Source organism: Primulina huaijiensis, chromosome 5 (genome assembly GCF_012295235.1).
Source record: "Primulina huaijiensis isolate GDHJ02 chromosome 5, ASM1229523v2, whole genome shotgun sequence".
NCBI classification, from domain to species: domain Eukaryota; kingdom Viridiplantae; phylum Streptophyta; class Magnoliopsida; order Lamiales; family Gesneriaceae; genus Primulina; species Primulina huaijiensis.
Window position 1 is genome coordinate 20,331,936 of NC_133310.1, and position 17,080 is coordinate 20,349,015.

General features: G+C 36.6%; 1 protein-coding gene and 1 long non-coding RNA gene across 3 annotated transcripts; both read left to right on the top strand.

The window, feature by feature from the left end:
• Positions 1-7,018: 7,018 nt before the first annotated feature.
• LOC140976957 (GCN5-related N-acetyltransferase 4, chloroplastic-like) lies at positions 7,019-15,514 on the top strand. Of its 2 annotated transcripts, none has more exons than XM_073441415.1 (3): positions 7,019-7,312; positions 8,404-8,797; positions 14,782-15,514. In XM_073441415.1, the coding sequence occupies exons 1-3, from the start codon at positions 7,135-7,137 to the stop codon at positions 15,050-15,052; spliced, it is 843 nt and encodes a 280-aa protein (XP_073297516.1). In that variant the 5' UTR covers positions 7,019-7,134; the 3' UTR covers positions 15,053-15,514. The 2 variants fall into 2 exon arrangements, with proteins under 2 accessions (XP_073297516.1, XP_073297517.1); XM_073441416.1 differs by having other exon boundaries at positions 7,019-7,297; positions 14,782-15,511.
• LOC140976958 (uncharacterized) lies at positions 9,666-11,588 on the top strand. Its single transcript, XR_012175348.1, has 2 exons — positions 9,666-10,091; positions 10,583-11,588. It is a non-coding gene; the product is annotated as an uncharacterized lncRNA (long non-coding RNA).
• Positions 15,515-17,080: the final 1,566 nt, after the last annotated feature.

Consider the following 17,080-nt stretch of genomic DNA (forward strand, 5'->3'; position numbering starts at 1 on the left):
GATCAAGTTCAACCTCATCAGGTTGAAGCACATGTGATGGATCTGTTTCATATTTTCTCAACATAGAAACATGAAACACATCATGAATGACAGATAAAGCTGGTGGTAATGCCAACCGATAAGCAAGATCTCCAACTCGATCAAGGATCTTGTATGGACCAACATATCGAGGAGATAACTTCCCTCGCATGCCAAATCGAACGGTGCCTCGGAAGGGATATATTTTCAAAAATACTTTGTCACCTTTCTGGAATTCCAAGGGTCGTCTTCGTTTATTCGCATAACTCGTTTGGCGACCTCGAGCAGCTTTTATCCGCTGTCGAATCAACTGAACCTTACCATTCATTTCCTGTATCATTTCAGGTCCAGTCAATTGTCTTTCACCAATTTCATCCCAGAATAACGGTGATCTACATCGTCTCCCATATAAGGCTTCAAACGGTGCCATACCAATGCTCGTTTGGAAGCTATTATTATAAGAAAATTCCACCAATGGTAAAGCATCTTGCCATCCCATTCTGAAATCCATCACAATCGCACGTAACATATCTTCTAATGTTTGAATTGTACGTTCCGTTTGGCCATCAGTCTGAGGATGATAAGCAGTACTCATAGCCAAACGCGTACCCATTGCTTCTTGGAAACTACCCCAGAATTTAGAAGCAAACATGTGATCACGATCTGATACAATTGAGACCGACACACCATGCAGTCTCACAATATTCTCAATGTATAAACGAGCCATTCTCTCATAAGGATAAGTCCGCTCATACGGAATAAAATGTGCACATTTCGAAAGCCGATCAATAACAACCCAAATAGCATCACAACCCTTGGGCGAACGAGGTAAATGAGTCACAAAATCCATAGCAATATGTTCCCAATTCCATTTCGGGATTTCAAAATATCTTTCGACCTCCAGGATGAATACTGTATTTGCTACAATGTGCTTCTTGAAGAAGGGCAGATTTCAAATCAGAATCATTAGGGACTACCAGCCGACCATTAAGTCGTAAAGAACCATCAGAAGAAATCTGAAATCCAGACTGATGTCCTGTAGATACAAGTTCTTTCAACTTTTGGATCTGAGCATCGCTTCGTTGGGCCTTTCGTATTTTCGATATCAAGTTCGGCTCAATTTGCAATGCTGAGACAGTGACAGAATTCCAATTCGAGTGAAAAGTCCAGCCAGAAGTACATATATCCTCATGTACCTTGGCGACATTAACAGAAGCTAAAACAGAATCATGAACTTTACGACTCAAGGCATCCGCAGTAACATTCACCGATCCCGGGTGATTTTGAATCTCACAATCAAAGTCCTTCAAGAGATCCATCCATCTGCGTTGCCTCATATTCAAATCAGATTGAGAAAAGAGATACTTCAGACTCTTATGGTCCGAATAAATAATAAACTTTTCTCCGTACAAATAATGGCGCCAAATCTTCAAAGCAAACACAATGGCGGCCAATTCAATATCATGAACATGATAACGAGTTTCATGAGATTTCAATTGACGAGACGCATAAGCAATCACCTTGCCATGTTGCATCAGAACACAGCCCAAACTTTTACCAGATGCATCTGTACACACCACAAATCCTCTGGTACCTGAGGGAATAGTAAGCACAGGTGCTGTGTTCAATCTCGTCTTCAATTCAAAAAAACTAGCTTCACATTCCTCTGACCAAATGAATCGCTGATTCTTCTGTGTCAGTTGAGTAATAGGTTTAGCTATTTTCGAAAATCTTTCAATAAAACGACGATAATAACCAGCTAAACCCAAGAAGCTTTGTATCTCAGGAACATTCGTAGGTCTCGGCCAATTCAATACGGCTCAAACCTTAGCGGGATCAACAGATATTCCATGTCTCGAAATGACGTGGCCTAAAAATACTACTCTATCCATCCAGAATTCGCATTTGGACAATTTAGCATATAAATGTCCATTACAAAGAGTTTGAAGTACCAGTCTCAGATGTTCAGCATGCACCTTTTTCGATTTCGAATATACAAGAATATCATCGATAAATACAATAACGAATCGGTCAAGATAATCTCGAAAAACACGATTCATTAGATCCACAAAGAAAACAGGAGCATTCGTGAGACCAAAAGGCATAACCAAGAACTCATAATGGCCATACCTCGTATGAAAAGCAGTTTTAGGCACATCTTCTTCTCGAACTCGTACTTGATGATACCCAGAACGAAGATCAATCTTAGAGTATACAGAAGTACCCTGAAGCTGATCAAAGAAATCATCAATACGAGGAAGTGGGTACTTGCTTTTCACAGTAGCCCGATTCAATTTCCTATAATCGATACACATTCGCATAGTACCATATTTCTTTCGAACAAATAAGACTGGAGCTCCCCAAGGTGATCCACTCGGTCGAATATATCCCTTATCGAGAAGATCCTGTAATTGTTCTTTTAATTCTTTCAATTCAATAGGTGCCATGCGATAAGGAGCTTTAGATATAGGCGCAGTTCCCGGTACAAGATCAATACTAAACTCAACTTCTCGATGAGGAGGAAATCAAGAATCTCATCGGGAAATACATATGGGAATTCTTTTGCAACAGGAATATCAGATAAAGAAGCCTTCTTCTTAGAGACATCAATAGCGTAGATAAGATAACCCTCATCTTCGCTAAACAAAAATCGAGACATTTCCAGAGAGGATACCAAAGGAATTTTGGCTTGAGAACCCTTGCCATAAAAATTCCATTTGGGTCCATCAACAGGTCGAAATCGCACCACTCCATGAAAACAATCGACAGTAGCTCGATTTGTCGTCAAGATATTCATGCCAACAATACAATCAAAGTCGTGCATTGGAAGGACAATCAAATTCAGAAACAGTACATTGTCCTCGTATATCAATACACAATTCTGCACAACTTGCTTAGACAAAATAATCTTTCCTGCTGACGTGGCTATTGACAATGTATCATACAACTGAGTACTCATAATATCATGAGATACAACAAATGAATGAGATATGAATGAGTGAGATGCTCCTGTATCAAATAAAACACGTGCAGGATAATCGCAAAGCATGCAAATACCTGCAATCACACCACCAGAAGCTTCCTTGGCCTGATCTTCGGTCATGGCATACACTCGAACTTGAGGAGGGAATTGAGCAGTCTGACCACCCGGTCCTCGATATCGGGGAACATTCGACTGCTGGAAAGAAGGAACAGGAACAACATGTATCATCATACTGGGGCCACCTCTAAATCCTGGCTGGGGTTGGGATGAAGTCGTACCCCTATTCGGACATACACGAGAGAAATGGCCTTCCTGTCCGTATTTATAACAAGTACCAAACATACCTCGACACTGCTCGATAGTATGTTTGCCTCCACAATGACTACAATAAGGAGCAATCACGGGACTCCCTCTCTGGGATCCACTGGAACTCGAAGAAGATGAGGAAACAGTGGAACCAGTCTTCTTAAACTTCCTACCTCTCGGACGCAAGGTAGGCTGTTGAGCTATCACTGGAGGTGGAAGAGTGTACTGAGGACCTCCTCGTTTTAGTCCAGCTTCAGCTGCCTTTGCTCGTTCAACTGCCTCTGCGTAGCTGGTAGGCAAACCAGAAATGACAAAAGTATAAATAGCAGGGTGTAATCTATTCACAAACCTGTTATATTTTGCCTTTGCATTCGCAGCTACGTGAGGTGCATACTTCAACAAAGTCGAAAACTTCGAAGCATATTCTGCAACAGACATCGTTCCCTGTTGCAGAATATTAAATTCATTCTCCTGAGCAGTGTAATAAGAAGGAGGGGAATACTGCTCCAAAAACTGGATCTTGAAGACATCCCATGTGACTTCAATCCCGGCCTCTTTCAATCCTATCTCAGCGGCTTCCCACCAAGATTTTGCTCAGTCTTTCAGTTGGTAGAGAGCAAGTTTCATTCTCCTAGGTTTAGAATATTCAACAATATTAAACAAGTACTCGATATCTTTTAACCATGCCTCTGATCTTTCTGCACTCTCAGTGCCAAAGAACCTCGGTGGTTTCAAATCCTGGAATCGAGCCATCACCAGATCCATGGACAATCCTTCGAATTGTCCAACTATCCTCTCAGTACTGCTACTCGCAGTTTCATTCGTGGGATCTATCTACAAATCAGAGGATCAATATCACGAATCAATATCAATTTCACATCATCATCATCTCATATCATCAATTTCATCAACAACTTACTCAAATGAAATCAAGTAAGAGCAAGTAATACAAACAAATCAAACACAAACACAAAATTCATTTGTGCCTATTCAAGTGTACACAAGACTCAATTGAGCATTCCCAGCTATGGTCTGAAACCACTCCGTGTGGGGCCCTTAGCTCCTAATCGTTATTACAATGCAATTTGATTAGGGTTAATTAATTACAGCGGAAAACGAGTTTAAAATTTCTTTACAATGAGCCCAAAATATGCTATTTGAATACTAAAAATAGTATTTCATCTCACATCATAAAACATGCCCACACATAATCAAAATAATTCATACAACAAAAAATCATATCCTCGGGACATACCCCGGTATATAGATCCATAACATATAAACTGGGAAAGACCACGAAACATCAACTCAAACTGTGACTCCCTCCAGAAGTACCATCTCCGGTCTCCTGATATCCTGGAGTACCTGTCATTGTCCACATACAAAGACAACAACAGCCCAATCTGGGGTGAGCGAAGCTCAGTCTGAAGCAACCACAATATATACCACATATATCTAAACAATGATATATGATATGCAATGCATGTATGTCGTGGAGGTATCAGGTCAAATGCCCATCCACTGAGCACATGTCAGAGTCAATCGAATCGCTATCAAATCAATGCTCGAGCTGGCACACCGGCCTCAATCAGGGATAATCGTATGATAGCGTCGACAAAGCGCCATCAAATCCCAAATCTCAANTATGTCGTATGTTACTCGATCGCAACATACATCAATTCTTCGTTCCAGTCGATGTAGCTTTAAGATTTCAGTATAGCAACTCTATCTACATCAATAACACATTCTTTTCAATCCATAATTTCATTCAATATCAACAATAGAGGTTTCAAATATTTTTTGAAACTTTAAAATTCATATCAAATTCAAATCATAGCATAATTCAATTCAGACTTCAAAACTTAGTTTCTTGTCGGTTATTCTACCGCATATATTTATCAGAATTAATAATAACTGACAAATAATTCTTCAATCTCAATCCAACGATTAAAATTTCCTAATTATAATAAATTGAGAATAATTCAAAATAACATCACTATAATCATCTCTTCCTCGTTAAAATCATACACTATTCAACATTCTTCAATTCCAGTATGCTTTAACAATTTATCGGATTTATTCCAAAAAATTGACGAATTTCAAACATCACCAAAACTATAAAATTTATACCTCAAATCGCATACCTCGTGTCAACGATCCCAGAACTGAAGTCGGTTCGTCGATTGAATAAACCGATAAATCGCACGATCGAAAAGAAAATTGAGAATCCTTATTTCTCATTTCTCATTCTTATGTAACAAAGAATCATTCTCGATGATTCTTTCAATTTTATCCTTTTTTTATTATTATATTATATTATTAATCTTTTAAAATCGGTATATTCTTTTGGATCAGTTAAATGATCAAATTTTCCAAAACTCAAAACATGAAACTTCTATATCTTTGAGTTTTCTACGTTATATCCAAATTTCAAATCATTTAGACTTCATATGACCAAGATATGTCGCTAATTATCATTTTACCCTTAAAATTAATTCATTATTTTTCAATTTATTTACGAAAATATCATCCAAATAAATTGAATATTTTTCAAATTATTTACAAAAATACCATCAATACTATTTTAGTCTCGGGATCTCACAAATATATCCACGGTTTTATTAAACCCATACGAAAATTAGAATTTACGACGGATTTAGGAAAAACCGTCATTAAAATTAACGATGATTTTAAATGTATCAAACCCCCAAATCGTTTTTAGTTTTGGGAGAGTTGCTTCATCTATAGTTGTTTTTGGGAGATCAGATGTTGTTTGGTCTTTGACACAGATCTTTTGGCATCGATCTCCAGTTGTCATTTTATTACACGAAGTTTTTCTGAAATTTAATAAAGAAATAAAAAAATATCATAGAAACATATTTCAATACATTTATAAATTATCTATTTTTACAAACATTTTAAAATTCTAAAATATTTTTTTATTTATATATTATTGTAAATATTAAAAAATTTATCTTTATTTATAAAAAATTGTCAATATAAATTTGTAAAACTTAAATGCACTTCATTCTAATTTTTATTCTAAATATTGACAGTAGCACCCTTTAATTTGGGCTTTAATTGATTGGTTTTATTTTTTATTTTTTATAAATTCATTAATAGTTTCAATTCTTAAAATAAGTTATCCAAAATGTTAGCTACAACACATGAATATTAAAACCTACTAAATATAATATATTTATCAAATTTATAGTTAATATATTTATGTATTAGTATCCTTCAAAATAAAATAAAAAATAAACATAAATAATTTTAATATTTATTGTTTAAAATAATATATTTATATTATAGAAATTATGTTATATTTATCAAATTTATAGTTAATATATTTATGTATTAGTATTCTTCAAAATAAANCATTTTAAATATAAATAAATCTGATTTTTCTCACGAAAATAGATTTGTATGATCGTATAACAAAAGACATACAATTTGTATATACCTACTAAAACTTACAATAAAATATTAATGATTTTAAATTTATGATTAAAAATAAAATATCTTTACTATTTTGTATTTTATTTATATATATGATAAAATATCGTGACAAACTTTTTGAAAATTAATATATATTTGAGTTTTTTTAAAAAGACAAATTCAAATTTTATTATGTAAGGAATGATAATATAAGGACAATCTTAACCAATAATTAACTAATTTGGTTAGTCGGGGAGTGTTAAACACTTAAACCCAGAAAGTTTCTGAAGTTGCAATTTCCTTTCTTTTTCTTCCCGTGGAGGGAGGAGACTGAGAGAGAGCATAATTGAAGGAAATTTTGAGAGAGGAGAGGGAGCGTGATTTTGGAAATGCAGACGATTAATTTTGGAGGGTTGTCTGTGGAAAAGGGCAATAACCTCTTCAGTCTTTGTCTCAACTTCAAGAATCTGGATAGTCCCTTTTACTCACTTTCCAAGATTTCTCATTTGGGAGTTCCCACATCCTTCTCTTCTTCCTTTCCTACAATATCAGGTTGGGGCGGACCCGGTATGGCAATTAAAAGTTTTTCATTTTTATTTCATTTGAAATGGTTAGTTTGTCATCCTTGATAAACTATGTTGCACCTGGTTTGAGCTTTTGTTTGTTTGTTTGATGAGGATAAGGTTCAGTTTACTGTTATTGATTTTAATCAAAAATCAAGTTTTAGGTTGGTAATTGAACTCTTCTTTGTGTAGGCCATGTGGTATGAACTCGATCCTTAGCTAAAGAAGAAGAAGTTGGAATCTTGTATCAGTCTGATTAAATTCCTACAATTTAAGTCAATTGTCATGATAATATGTGACAAAATATGGTGCTGCTCGTGTTCCAGAAACTGGCTGGGTTGACAACTTGACATGATTTTAATCGTGATCTAATATGATTACAAATCTACACTATTGCAATAGATGCTGATACCTGTGTACTATGATCTATAGTCAGTACCTTGTAAGTCCCACTAGAACAATCGATGCATAGGCGAATAATCTCATCTACTCTAGCATAAATAGATGGTCGAATGAAAGTCATGAAATTTGACCGTGACTGGTGTGATTTTTACTTCATTTGAACCTATTTGTAAGAAACTGGGGTTTTGGATGAGATTGATATGAGTGGTGTATTTTTGTGTTGGAGCTATCTCTGGATCCAAGTGTGAATTCTTAGATGTATTTATTAGAATTAGTGTCACGAGTCAGATGATTTTTTTGCTCTATTTATGATTTTCACTTAATGTTTCATTTACCTGCCTACCGAATTTTGTCACGTGGTTCTTTTGAAAGCAAGAATTGTTAACTTGATATTTATAGCGTGAAAATTCAATCTGTTGCATTTCAACTGAACTTTATGGTAGGCGTTGAAATTATAGTCGAAACCATATGAATTATGATAGTGAGTGCAGAGAATAAAAGATTTGGAGGCAAATTTAAGGTTTGGTACTTAAAGACAGACAATACTAGAATGGTGACAAACAACATAAACTATAAGAAGTGAACTAGTATGTGGCTAGCACTCTGTTGTACAGGCAGAGCAGAGTTTATTTGATTTTAAACTAATTAATTATTTATGATGTTCCTGTTTTAAAGGATTTCTCTTCTTTGTAGGTCTTTGTAGGGCTAGTCAAGTGTTTGAAATTTTCCCCACGTCTCCTGAAATCTTCGTTCGCGATGCCAGGATCGAAGACTGCTGGGAAGTGGCGGAGACACATTGCAGTTCCTTCTTCCCTGATTATTCTTTTCCTCTAGATGTTGTTTTGAGAATTGACAGGCTTATAGGTATGCTATTTGGATTTTCAATACCAAATGGCTGCAAAAGAACTTGCATGGTGGCTGTAGCTGGAAGTTCTGGTGTAGATTCGTTCTTCATGGGGAATGATGATTTCAAAGCCGGAAGTTTTAACGGAAAACATAGTCAAAGTAAAGGATATGTGATTGGGATTTTGACTGTGGACACCGTCGCTGATTTTCTTCCAAGAAAAGGACCTCTTCTTCAGAGAAGGTACATTTTAGTTCTCATTTTTGAGTACTTATTTTTAGCTTGGAAGTATAAAAAAAATCTTTCTTTTGTGGTAGTTGACTATTATTTTAGTTTCTTCAAGAAACATTAAATATTGGGATAGTCTACCATCACACTGGATGATTTCACCTTGAAAAGTTAAATTCTTCCTTTTCAGATAGCTTCATTATGTTACCAATCATCATGAATAAGCCAAGAAAATTGAAATTGATATGGAAGAAATTTGAGAGTATACCTTAAAAGAGATGAAAGACTCTGAGAAGAGGGTACATATAAAGCCATATGCATTGACTTCCAAATTGTGTTGTAATAGCACCCAAGACTATGAAATTCTGTGGGCACCTATAGTGCCAATCTTTACGTTTGTTCAGTTAATTGGGATATAACAATCACTTTGAGAAATCCTTTTCTATCATGACTTTAGATTTTCTATAAACTTGGGACTTGTCCATGCAAAATAAAGTCGGACTTCTAAAAACCCTAATTGTTGCTGGCATAATGAATTGAACCCCAAAAATGCCCCCAACTCAGAAGCACGCAATCTGTTTTAGTTGTAAGGATTATGTAGAAGAATATTCTATTTAAGATTTAGATTTGATTAAGATTTAGGTTTGATTTGATTTTGGTTATTCTGTTTCTTTATTTTGTGCTATTTTGTTTCCTTAGTTGATGGGATCACATTAACTATATATTTGGACTGCATATTATTATGGGAATAAGAAGAAAAAGTCTGTATTTCTTCATGGTATCAGAGCCGGTCTCGGTACCCTAGCCGTCCCTAGCCTCCTCTTTCACTCTCATTCGTCCGGCAGTCCTCACCTTTTTTTTTCCATCCTCATTCCATCCTCATTCGTCCGGCCATACTAATGACTAAATACGGTACCAAATACGGCATGACATCAAATGCATTTTCCTCGGAAGTCACTTCTCCGAAGTCAATTCCCCAATCTCTTCCATCCTTGGCTTCTTCTCTAATATTGTTACAAACCACAAACTCCATGGCCAAAATTATCTTCAATGGTCACAATCTGTCTTCATGTATATTTACGGTAGAGGGAAGGATGGGCATCTCACGGGTGAAATCGCAGCTCCGCAGACTACGGATCCCAAACACCGATCCTGGAAGATTGATGATCACCTTCTTTTGTCTTGGCTGATAAATTCCATGACTACTGAAGTCGGAGAAAATTTCCTATTTCACAAAACAGCCGAGGACATATGGGAAGCGACACTTGAAACATACTCAAGCACAGAAAATACCTCTGAACTACTTGAGGTTGAGACGAGACTGTGTGCAGTTATATGGAGCTTATATCAAAGCATCTTTTATTATTTACTTTCATGGGAGATGAGATCAATTAACGTCATCCTTGTATTCTTGATATTAATTTCAATTTATCTGCTCTATCCTTCTACCACAACTACTATATATTCACAGCTGTTTTTGTCCAAATCATTTTCATCTTCTTATTCTTAACATAAAAAATGATTGGCTGACAGTTTCTTTTTCAGAGAACTGCATCATCTAGTAGCTTGGCGTCCTCGGAGGGGAATCCATCTATGATCAAAGTAGAGGCTTCATTCATTGATTTTGATTCTGTTCCTGAACCTGTAGTGGCAGCAACCGTCCCTCAAACACAACATTCACCTACAAATGCAGCTCCTGTGCAGCAGATAACATCTAGTGATAACAATTGGGCAAATTTTGATTCATTTCCTGAGGTGAAAGTTCGAATGCCGGTTTCAAACTCGGTGGAACTACTTGAGGTTGAGACGAGACTGTATGATCTTAAACAAGGGGATATGAGCGTTACTCAGTACTTTAACACTCTCACACGCTACTGGCTACTATTAGACCTATACGAAGTATATTCTTGGAAGTGTGTTGATGATTCTGCATTGTATAAGAAGATAGTTGAGCAGAAAAGTACAATTCGATTTCTCCTTGGCCTAAATAGGGACCTAGATGAAGTCAGAGGGAGAGTCATGGGAATCAAGCCCTTTCCTAACCTTAGAGAGACATTTGCAAGTTAGAAGAAAGGAAAGTAGGAAAAGGTTGATGTTAACAGAAAGTAAACCCGGAGTGGAAGGCTCGGCTTTATTCGCCCACAACTCCTCTCAACCCAATAGGTCTGGCAAAAGACGGCCCTGGTGTGACCATTGCAAGAAACTGGGTCATGTCAAGGCTACTTGCTGGAAATTACACGGCAAACCAGTAGATTGGAAGCCATCCAACACTCGGGTTGAGAGAGAAACCTGTGCAAATAATGCTACTATCACAGAGATTAGTACCGAGGGTAGTCCTTTCACCAGAGATCAAATAGAGGCATTGCAGAAAATGCTAAATCAAACATCGAGCCCCGGACAATCATCTCATGCACCTGCCGAGTCACACACAATGCTTCTTGCACACCAAGGTATCATGTCCTATGCTGATATTGTCAAAAATAAATCATTACAGCCATGGATAATCGACTCAGGGGCCTCAGATCACATGACTGGAGACTCCAGTGTACTAAAAAATTATCAGCCGTGCACGAATAATTCTGGAGTACGAATAGCTGATGGCTCTTTATCACCTGTGGCAGGAATAGGATCAATTCAATTGACAAGGGACCTTCAACTTTCTTCTGTTCTTTATGTTCCAAAATTGAATGGTAATTTGATTTCTATCTGTCGACTTACGCGGGATCTTAACTGTGTGACTAAGTTTTATTCCAATCTTTGTGATTTTCAGGCAGTGGATTCGGGGAAGGTGATTGTCAGTGCTTAGGTGCATGATGGCCTGTATTTACTCAAAGGAAATAATCTCCTCAGTAGAGAAGTTCACTCACCAGACCTTGGTCCTACATCAAATTCAGTCAAGTGTTTCACAAATTCTGTGTCTTTTTCTAATTTAGCGTCTATTGAAAGCCAATTTATGTTATGGCATCTTCGCCTCGGTCATCCTAACTTTGATTATATAGAAAAGTTGTTTCCCGTTCTATTCATTAATAAAAGTTCAAGCGCTTATCAATGTGAAATTTGTCGACTTGCCAAACATACAAGAAGTATATATCCGAGCTTACAATACAAACCTTCACTTCCATTCTCTATAATTCATAGTGATAGCTGGGGACCCGCACGCATCAAGAATATTAATGGGGCTAGGTGATTTGTTACATTCATAGATGATCACACAAGAATTACTTGGACCTTTCTCATAAAGAAAAAATCAGAAACATCCATGATGTTCCAAATCTTTCACTCCATGATATCCACCCAATTCCAGAGCAGGATCAAAGTCCTTAAGACAGATAATGCTAAGGATTACTTCAACTCTGTCCTTGGATCTTATTTTTCCAAACACGGTATCATTCACATAAGTTCTTGTGTGGATATCCCACAACAAAATGGAGTGGCAGAAAGGAAAAATAGACACTTACTCGAAGTTGTTGGTCCTATCATGTTCACCAACAATGTCCTTAAGTATTTATGGGGAGAGACCTTTCTTACTGCAACGTACCTCATCAATAGGATGCCAAGCCGAGTCTTAAAATTTCAAACCCCCCGTAAGACACTTCTCAATGTTTATCCCCACATTCAGTTTTTTTCTTCAGATCTACTACTCAAAGTTTTTGGATGTTCTTCTTTTGTTCATATTCACCAACATCATCGCACTAAATTCGATCCAAGATCTCTAAAGTGTATATTTATTGGATACTCATCCAACCAAAAAGGTTACAAGTGCTACTCTCCAATCACTCGAAGAGTATACAACACCATGAATGTAACATTCTTTGAACATCAGCCTACTTTTCCAAATCCGATTTTCAGGGGGGAAACCGGACCTCGGATCCTTTCCCAGTTACCAATGATGTACCAGCCCAAAAAATACCCGCTCTTGTGTACATTCTCGAGCCTGAAATAGTTCCAGCACCAGCCCAACAGATATCTACTTCTGTGTTCATCTCCAGGCCTGAAATAGTTCCAACCTTGGCTACTCCTAGTACTGAAACAGCTCCACTTGATTTAAAACAACCACAAGTCGACACTCACAACTCCGAACTACGTGTCTATAGAGGGAGAAAACTCATCGAGCATACGCAAGACATCATTACAACTCAGAACTCTCAATCATCAGCACCAGACTCTCCTGCCCATGATGATTATATGATTAATGATTTGGATCAGCTAATTGCCCACCGGAAAGGCGTTAGAGGGTGCACTAAACATCCTATTGAAAAGCATGTAGCCTATGGGAAGTTGCCGCCGACATACAAAACATTTATTTCAAACCTTGACAGCATACAAGTGCCTAATTCTGTACAAGAAGCTCTAAGGATTCCACCAGTGTCAGGCAGATCATACACTGTTCGTAAAAAGCAAACCAGGAGGGAAAATTGCCATTTTCATAGTATATGTTGATGATATCATACTGATAGGAAATGATTCAGAGGAAATTATCAGTCTAAAAAATATGTTGGCTGCGGAGTTTGAAATCAAGGACCTTGGGAACATAAATTATTTTCTAGGAATGGAAGTGGCTTGGTCCAAAGAAGGAATTATCACATCTCAGAGAAAATATATACTAGATTTGTTAAGTGAAACAGGTTTACTTGGATGCAAACCTGTGGACACGCCTATGGATCTTAATAAGAAGATGATCAGGAGTGGGGACATCGGCCTCGTGGATAAAGGAAGGAATCAGAGACTAGTTGGTAAGCTCATCTATCTATCTCATACTAGACCTGACATTGCATACTTTGTTAGTGTAGTCAGTCAACACATGAATGATCCAAATGAGGATCATATGGAAGCAGTGATTCGAATTTGAAATACCTGAAGATGACTCCGGGACACAATTTTCTGTTCAGAAAGTCTAAAAATCGGGATGTAGAAATCTACATTGATGCTAGTTGGGCAGGAGAACTAACAGATAGAAGATCGATCACTTGTTATTGTTTATATGTTTGGGGTAACCTTTTGACGTGGAGAAGCAAAAAGCAAGCCATTATTTTTCGCGGTAGTGCTGAATCAGAGTACTGTGCCTTGGCATTAGGAATTTGTGAATGGAATGTGGCTTCAAAGGCTGTTAAAAAAGCTCAAGGTTCAGACACAAGACAAAGTAAAGACGTTTAGCGACAGTCAAACTGCTATCAGCATAGCCAAGAATCCCGTTCATTATGACAAAACTAAACATATTGAAATCGATAGACATTTCATATCAGAGAAGGTGAACAAAGGAATTGTTCAACTCAGTTATGTTCCAACACGACAGCAGATTGCTGATGTTCTCACCAAAGCACTTCCAAGAGCTGCTTTCGATGAATTAAACTCCAAGCTTGGTTTGCATAATATATACAACCCAGCTTGAGGGGGAGTGTAGTAGAATATTCTATTGAAGATTTAGATTTGATTAAGATTTTGATTTGATTTGATTAGATTTAGATTGATTTTGATTTTGATTTTGTGCTATTTTGTTTCCTTATTTTGTGCTATTTTGTTTCCTTAGTTGATAGGATCACATCAACTATATATTTGGAATGCATATTGTTGGGATAAGAAGAAAAAGTCCATATTTCTTCAGATTGTCTTTTGCCTAAGTTAAAGCATGTCAATTGCCAACAAACTTTATCTGCAGCATAGGAGTTAACTTTTGTAAGTTTAGCTCCGACTTCAAGTCACATCTGCTGAGTCCTTTTCCCCTCCAAAAACGTTGGAGCACAAAAAAGGCAACATGTATTTAAAACTGATTGTTGAATTTTCAGTATTAAAAATATAAAATTTATGTGGTTCGGTTCGCCATAAAGAACTATTTCCAGGACAGCTTGGAGTGGCAAAACTCTTTCGTAAAACCAAATCAAAATAAAATTGTATCAAATGAATGCATTATAATTATAATAATATCCAACTTTAATCTTTGATTTCTATCAGTGATAAATCTGATTATTAGTCAGAATGAGACATGATGCCATTGTGTATAGGAAAGGAATTGCTTACATATCAAACGTTGCTGTCCGACAAAGCTACCGTAGACAAGGAATAGCAAAAATGCTAATATCTAAAGCAGAGGTGAAAGCCATAAGTTGGGGATGTCGGGCAATTGCATTACACTGCGACTTACAAAACCTTGGAGCCAAAAGTTTATATGCAAGTCTAGGCTTCAAATGTATTAAAGTGCCTGAAAATGCAACTTGGCCTCAGCCAAAAACCTCACCTGATATGCAGTTCGACTTCATGATGAAACTTATTTGAAGATACTAATAATTGTATCTCATCTAAACCGTAAAACTGAAAGTAGCGTAAATGTTTGTGTACATGGACATTTGACAAGTTGCTGGTGGTGCAACGTATCTTCCAGTTCAAATTTTAATTCGGTGGCCTTTTAGCTCAGTGATGGATTTTCGGTTTTACGGGCGACCTGGGAGCCAAGGTCATCATGGTTTTGATTTCTGGTGAGCGCAAGCGATTGCCTCGGAAGAGATCACTGGTGTAGGTATGATGCTTCTATGACACCTGGACTGATTCATGACTAAAAGAATTGAATTGTATTGTTCATGTAAATTAGTCTTTTAAGAAAATCAAGATCTTTTTTATATACCAAGGCTGCTAGCCTGCTATATTTTTTGTCATGATTCTATTGGTTACAGATTTAGCACACAGACAATCAATTGATTACATAATCGAGTGTAGATTATTTTGTAGATCGGCTGGTTTGAAACCTGCAAACTTGAGATCCCTACATGGAGTAGTTATTTGTCTGTTTTCGCATTACAAAGCCTTCGATTCTTAATTTAATGATGTCAAATATATTGCCCAAGTTAAGGTTATTCGGACAACTTTTCCAAGTCCGTGTAGATTAAACTATTTCGACTCTTAGAACATGTATTACTAGATACCCAAATCTAAATCTGATTCAGATGACAGGTTTGTTAATCTAGAATACATGTATAAGTAGATGTGTATATACATACATACAAAATATGTATGTATGACCTCCATGTCTCACATATCAAATCAACTAAAATTGTGGTATAAAGTTTATTCATTTTCCTCAACATAACGTCTAATATTTATATATGTGTTTCACAAATTGTACATGATGTTATAACACATCCTGTGACAAAATTACAGATTTGAGTCGATAGACGTCTCGGTCTTTTACTGCATTTTTGGACAAGCCAAGATGTCAGTCTCCTTGCAGGCTTGCGCGAGCAGAGAATGCGTGTAGCAAAACGGACTTCCCAACCTTCACATTTGATGTTATATATCATGTTTCATTGGTAGAGACATGAAGATGTCTTATCATACATAATGAGTGCTCATATGATCAGTTACTGAACAATCCTTTATCGTAATTTCCAAATGGTTGCCATATATCAATTAGATAAGTACGTGGTTACGTATGTACACCATTAGTTATTGGACCCGGGACAACATAAAGGTTCTACGTATTAGTGATGCACTTTGACTCGTTTAACGACTCTGCGAGAGTCTTCAACTGATGAGTTTGAGCGTAGTTTCGATATACATAGAATCTGAAGTATTATAGTCGGAGATTCACTACTCACGTAAGAGTGTGTATATCGTATGTGATCTAATGAAGTAATAATGCAAGGAATCTATGGTCATAGTAAAAAAATGTGCTTTAGGGAAAATTGGTTTCCTAGTTGCACATAAGATGTCACTATGATTACTCAAATATATATCACATCATTATCGAATTCATATGCGACCTTCGATAAATCTGTGGTTGTAGATTCGATCGGGATATATGAGTTGAATGGACCACCGTACTATCGTTAATCATTATATACTTGTTATTGCAGGAATTATTAGTGATACCTATAAAATAATAGGGGTGTTACTACGCGCTCTTACCATGATTCGAAGGGTATAATCAGAGTTTTGAAGTTCTTGTAATCAAAGGTTGATGCAAAGAATTGAGCTAACCAAGATAATCCTATATAAGGGACACATGTTGTCTCGAATCACATGAGTTGTGAACCACGACTAGCTGTATTCTGAACCATTGAGGGTCATACAAATATTGGATTTTATGTTCCTATTGAGATAATCAAATTCAAAGAGTTGAATTTGATGGCTGAGTTTGATGGAGATCGAACACATGTCTTATAAAGTGTTTATGAGTGAATTTCATATTTAAAAGTGAAAATTAGCATGACTGCTAAATTTGCAAGGATAGTACAAATGCATGAATTTTGTGAAAAAGTTTTATAATTGACAGCTGCCAAAATAGAGTTAGTAGAAGTTACTATGAGT

What these genes read in the sequence shown, in the direction of transcription:
- LOC140976957 (XM_073441415.1), top strand. Translation starts at nt 7,135, where the DNA reads ATGCAGACGATTAATTTTGGAGGGTTGTCTGTGGAAAAGGGCAATAAC. An exon ending in ATCAGGTTGGGGCGGACCCG is followed by an intron (nt 7,313 to 8,403) that starts GTATGGCAATTA and finishes TCTTCTTTGTAG; the next exon opens with GTCTTTGTAGGGCTAGTCAA. An exon ending in GGACCTCTTCTTCAGAGAAG is followed by an intron (nt 8,798 to 14,781) that starts GTACATTTTAGT and finishes CATTGTGTATAG; the next exon opens with GAAAGGAATTGCTTACATAT.